Raw genomic sequence first — 5,973 nt, 5'->3', positions numbered from 1 at the left:
CTCTTGTGAATACCCTAACCGCCGACTTGGAGTTGACGTGAAGTCGTGAAGGCATTTCAAGCACCTTCACTACCATTTCTGACCTCTTTTAATGCTTTTATAAAATATTTTTTCTCTTGCGGATATCCTAACCGCCGTTTTGAAGTTGACGTGAAGGCATTTCAAGCTTTCCTCATTACCATCTTCAACCTCTTTCGTCTAGACTGCAGAGGTCGGAGATGATAGTGAGGGTGCTTGAAGTGCATTCAATCTAACTCATTTACACATAACGAAAACGTGTATTTCATGAGAATAAAAAAAAGATGTTTATTTTAATTATTGATTTCTTGTTAAAAACACATATTTTTTTATAGAAAAATGTATCTAATCAATCACATAATTATTTTGTTTATAATAACATAATTATATATTACAAAATTTACCAATGTTAAATTATTAAAATAAATTATACAATTAAAACTAAAATCTTAAAACTTTTCATAAAAGTACTTGTATTTAAACGATATATAAAAAAATAGAAAATAAAATTAGTGCATCCAAGATATTCAAAATTTTAAATTTAAAAAAATGAGAAAAATTGGTGAAGGGACTAGTTTGGTGCACGGCATTCAATTTTAGAGACTAAAATGAGTCACTTAATACAAAGTGAAGGACTAATTTGATGCATCTACAATGATTATATAATGGACGACACGTGCACGAATACTGTTGCGATACGTGGCATAAACAAACACGTGGCTAAATAATATTATGACATGTAGCACAACCATCCACATCAGCATATCATTGGTTACCATATCATCATATCATTATACGTGGTCAAATCATGGAGTGACACGTGTCACTTACAATCTATATCATTAAACTATATCGTCGTTAATGAAAAATGAATCAGGACTAATATAATGCACTTTTTTTCAATCTCAAAACCATTTTGGGTTTAACTCTTGGTTGATTGATGAAAATAAATATATTTTTTTTTGTCAGATTTCATAAGTTATACTTTTCTTTAATAATTTCTCAAAAAATGATTTCACCGAACTTTATGGATGGACGAGAATGGTTCAATTTTGGTGCCATCATTCATTTTGGTCAATGGTCATGTGTTTCATAAAGTAAAACCAACTTGGAATCGGCCAGTCAAATCAAGCCACCAAATCCAATAAAACATAAACAATAAACATTCCTCTAAATTGACCTAAACAAATTTCAGATAAATTGTCACTTAAAAATTTTTTATTATAAAATAATTAATTTTTAAAAAAATCTCACAAGGAAAGAAGTTGATGATCCTCTTTTCTAGCAAGACTAATTTGTCTGAAAAAAATTTAAAATAACTAAATAAAATTAAAATATTTTATTTAAATAAAATATCATCTTATGACACAGAAAAAATAAAGTATATCTTATAAAAAATGAAAAATCTTTTTTATAATAAGATTAATTTGTCTCAAAAAATTGTAAAATAACTAAAATTTATAAATATTAAAATATTTTTTCGAGTGAAATTTAAATCCGAGACTTCTAAATAAAAATAAAAAGATTATTATTGAACTATAGTTCATTGACTAAAAATTAAAATATCTTATTTAAATAAGAAATCATCAATTTATGACAGAAAAAATAAAATATATCTTTATAATTACAATTATTGTGATAAATATTTTTTATTTTCCTTACCTTTTATTTATATATTGATTTTGGTATAATATAAAAAATTGTTTTTTAAAATTATACACGATTATAAATTTATAGTTTTATTCAACAAATTCTTAATTTTAAAACTTTAATATTTTAAATAAATTCATATTCAATTTAGGATTAAGTCTTACAAAGTAATATATATCAAAAGAAAAGTCTTAAAAAAGATAATTTTCTTTTTTGAAAGTTATATTTAAAAAATCCCCATTTCACAAGAAGGATAAAAAAAAAAGTAGAAATAACAGAAAGCAAATAAAATAAAAAGAAATAAAGTAGCGCGTCAACACGCAAACAACCACACCGCAAGAAAGAAGCAATAAAAATTGAGAGAGACTTTAACACATTGCTTTGTGCTTTCGTCTTCTTCTTTTTCTTCTTCTTCTTCTTCTACTCTTGATTCCAGTAACCTTCGTTTCCTTCTGGAAACTTCTTTCTTATTCGTTTTGTTGTTGAAGTCTTCTTTAATCTCTCTCTCTCTCTCTGTCTCTCTTAGCCTCCGATCGGTCCAATTCGCTTCCATGGCTACGATCGGACACAACAATCTCAACGCCAAATTGGTTTGTGTTTTTTCTCGATTCCTCTCTTCATTTCCTCGATTACAATTTCCCCTCATATAGTAACCAAATCTTACTTTCTTTCTTTTTTTTTTTCAGGTTCTGCTGGGGGATATGGGTGCAGGAAAATCCAGCCTCGTTTTGCGCTTTGTTAAGGGTCAATTCCTTGAATTTCAGGTTATTAATTATTAGCTATCACAGAGATATCGATTTTCTATATTCTGGTTGGTTTGCATGGGAAAATTTCAAAATCTTAGTGAAGATTTAGCTTGGGGTTTTGTTTATGAGTAACGGAAAAAATCCGGCGAATTACATGTAGTTGAATTTTGCCATCTTACTATGCTTAAGTTATTAATTTATTAATTGGTTTTCATTTAGGGATCGGATTAAAGCTTTATTTTATTGACTATTATTCAGTGATTAAAAATTGATATTCTGAGTACAAAAAAACATTCAGCTCAATATTGGATCATATAATTTGCTCACATTTTAAGCGGGATAGGAGGGTAGTGATAACGAATTGTCACTTGGAGGCTTGGAGTTTAATATTTATATTACTTTCCCAGAATTAAGGCTCTGTGTACTGAGTGTAAATCTTGGCACAAAATAATCTTTTGTTAGAAAAGAAAGTACTGTGCCAAGTTGTCAAACTTTTATTGGATGGTGATTCCAAAATAAATATTTAGGAGCTCATTAAATTAAATAGAATGTAATAAAATAAATCTATTGAAAGCTCATCTTGGTTACTGCCAATTTTTAAAAAAATATGGGTAGTAGAGTAAACTCTCTCTAACCCCTAAAAGCAATGTGGATGGTTGGGGGAAAGAGAGAGGGCTTTTCTTATTCTGTTTATGGTATTTAATATTTATGGATCTGAGGATTATGTTGCTGAATTTCTTTGATTTATTATGTTGACAGGAATCAACAATTGGGGCAGCATTCTTTTCGCAGACATTGGCTGTAAATGATGCCACAGTGAAATTTGAGATCTGGGACACAGCCGGACAAGAAAGATACCATAGTTTGGCTCCCATGTACTACAGAGGCGCTGCTGCGGCTATCATTGTCTATGATATTTCTAGCACAGTAAGACATCTTTCCCTTTGATTTTGGAAATTTCTTATTAACTATTTAGATAGGCAATAACGATATAATTTTATTAGTTGTTTTCTGAATATAACTTGGGAGTTGGGATAGATATATTTTTCTGAAATGTAACCCCATCTAGTGGGACAATCTTTTGTTGTTGTTGTTAATGTTGTTTTAAGTATTTTGACATAAGAACATTGCTGCAATTCTTGTTGTGTCCAAAAAATCACAAAGTCAATAGTAAATGTTGTCATGATGATGAACTTTGACGAGTAATGTGATTGTGCAAATGATTTGCTTACTGTATTTCTTGCTACACCTGGCTCCAGAGTATAATCTGGAAAAAAAAGGAAGACCTTGTTTGAGTTCATGCTATCTTTTCTTGGACGTGATGAATGTTATTGATAAATTATATAAAAGAATTGATCACATTCTTTATGAAATGTGGCAAAGATTGTGTTGTCAATGCTCACTTTTGTCCTTTGGTTTTCATATTCAGTCCCCCCCCCCCCCCTCACTTTTTCTTTTTTCGGCAGAGACCCTATGCTTTAATGCATATTGTTTCTCTGTACAAGGTTTTATGTTTTGACTTCTATCTTTTGTTAACAGGATTCATTTACACGAGCTAAGAAGTGGGTCCAAGAGCTTCAAAAGCAAGGTATTTCATATTGGTTTTGCTGTTCTCTTATGCTTGTATATCAAACACAGTCCATTTTTAATTTCCCTACCTGAAGGGTTTCTAGCAGCTTTAATCACAATTAGTTGCTAAAATAATGCCCTCATTTTGGTGTTGCTCAGGTAACCCTAACATGGTCATGGCACTTGCTGGTAACAAAGCTGACTTGGAAGATAAGCGCAAAGTGGCAGCTGAAGTAAATATTCTTTTTCTTGTCTTTTCCTACTTTGGTGTTAGCTATCAAGTATCAATTTTTTTTAAAAAAACATTGTTAATTTAGTGGCTACAACTGTGATGAAGCACCAGGTTCTGCTAATAAAATAGCAACATGGTTCAGTTGAGACATAAATTATATTATTTTCCATCTTTTGGGTACTATTTGATGTTAGCTCTAATTTTTATAGCTTTATGTAAGGAAAGCTTAGTGTCAAATTGCAACTAGCATCTTATTTCGAAGAGGGTTTGGTGCTTTAGGGTCATTAGATATCTTAACTCTCTGTATATTGCTTGTACAATTCTGTTGCAGACATTATTATTATTATTTTTTTTTGTTAGACATGTTTACTTTTTTGCATATTTTGAAATTATTGCTCTTATACACCAATTGCATCAATGGGAGCTCTCTTTTTGGGTATTCAAACAAATTGGTGGTTTTCGTTGTTTACCCAAAAACATGGTAGTTCTCTGTTGCAGCTTCGATTTTATCTTATCTTCAAAAGGATTTGATATTGATGCCTCATTACAAACTGAAAATCAAATGAAATTGACTCGGAAAGGTTCATATGGGGTGATTCTATCTTTGGCTTGTACATAGCTGTACCTGGCTAACTAGCTTAATACTTATCTCATTTACTGTTAATGCATGTATGACTGATAGCTTGCATGAGGCATTTCTTGGAACTACCAGTTTATTAGTTCTCTCATGGTCATGCAGGAAGCACGTGCATATGCTGAGGAAAATGGTCTGTTTTTCATGGAGACATCTGCCAAAACTGCATCCAATGTTAATGAAATATTCTATGAAATAGGTGCCTGCCCTTTCCTCTTATTACTTATGCTCTAGGTTGCTTGATGAGGATGATAAATAATGCTGTAACTTTTCTGCCTCTTCTTTCTTTGGTTGCATTCAATCAAATAAAGAGCATCTTCCGTCCACTAGTTCACTTAGTTTGTAAACGTTTTCTTGATATAGTTAAAGAGTGATAGGGCTGTCTATCAAAGACAAATAAGAACAATTTACTTTGTTATACCGCAACATGCATCTTTAATGCTCCGATGAATTGCATTTCTTTTATGATATAAATTCCTGAATTCATATATACACAATTGTTTATGTTTATGTAAGCAGCCAAGAGGTTACCAAGGGCTCAACCAGCGCAAAACCCGGCGGGGATGGTTCTAGTTGATAGACCCGCAGAAGGATCCAGAGCTGCATCATGTTGTTCATAAATATATTTTTTCTTTTATTCTATAGGTTGTAGCACTAAACAAAATTTCATGGTCCTGCTTTGGTGAAGCTTCAACGAGTTTGATGGGCTTCCTAGATGAATGGATACAAATTAATATGAAATAAACTTGTTGGAGCTAAATGTGTCCCCCTTGAGTTGAATGTATATTTTCGTTAATTTCTTGAGTAAAGAGTTAAATGCATTTATGTATTTAAAAAGGTTAGCGACTCTGATCCTTCCATTCTCCGCACCCTCTTTTCTTTTATTGTTCCTTGTCGATAAACTTGTTTCACATAATGTTATTCGTTATGATATTATTGGTATTATACTACGGCACTAATATGGCTAACAGGCTATTACAGTAATACTAGCTATTGAAATTGCAATTTTTATCTTTCACGTTTGAAGTAACTGTCTTTGAATATATATTTTTTTTTTATTTCCCATGGTATATCTGATGTACTGAACTCTATTTAAGCCTATTTAAGAGTTTGTCGTTGGCTAA

General features: G+C 31.3%; 1 protein-coding gene across 2 annotated transcripts; it reads left to right on the top strand.

The window, feature by feature from the left end:
* The first annotated feature begins 1,965 nt into the window (after positions 1–1,965).
* On the top strand, positions 1,966–5,686 carry LOC112765158 (ras-related protein RHN1). 2 transcript variants are annotated; one of them, XM_025811038.3, is made up of 7 exons: positions 1,966–2,258; positions 2,355–2,432; positions 3,174–3,341; positions 3,954–4,002; positions 4,143–4,216; positions 4,955–5,048; positions 5,369–5,686. In XM_025811038.3, the coding sequence occupies exons 1-7, from the start codon at positions 2,220–2,222 to the stop codon at positions 5,467–5,469; spliced, it is 603 nt and encodes a 200-aa protein (XP_025666823.1). In that variant the 5' UTR covers positions 1,966–2,219; the 3' UTR covers positions 5,470–5,686. The 2 variants fall into 2 exon arrangements, with proteins under 2 accessions (XP_025666823.1, XP_025666822.1); XM_025811037.3 differs by having other exon boundaries at positions 5,366–5,686.
* Positions 5,687–5,973: the final 287 nt, after the last annotated feature.

This window comes from Arachis hypogaea, chromosome 17, assembly GCF_003086295.3.
Source record: "Arachis hypogaea cultivar Tifrunner chromosome 17, arahy.Tifrunner.gnm2.J5K5, whole genome shotgun sequence".
Taxonomy (NCBI): domain Eukaryota; kingdom Viridiplantae; phylum Streptophyta; class Magnoliopsida; order Fabales; family Fabaceae; genus Arachis; species Arachis hypogaea.
The sequence above is the reverse complement of the archived record's forward strand: the minus strand, read 5'-3'. Positions and strand labels throughout refer to the sequence as shown.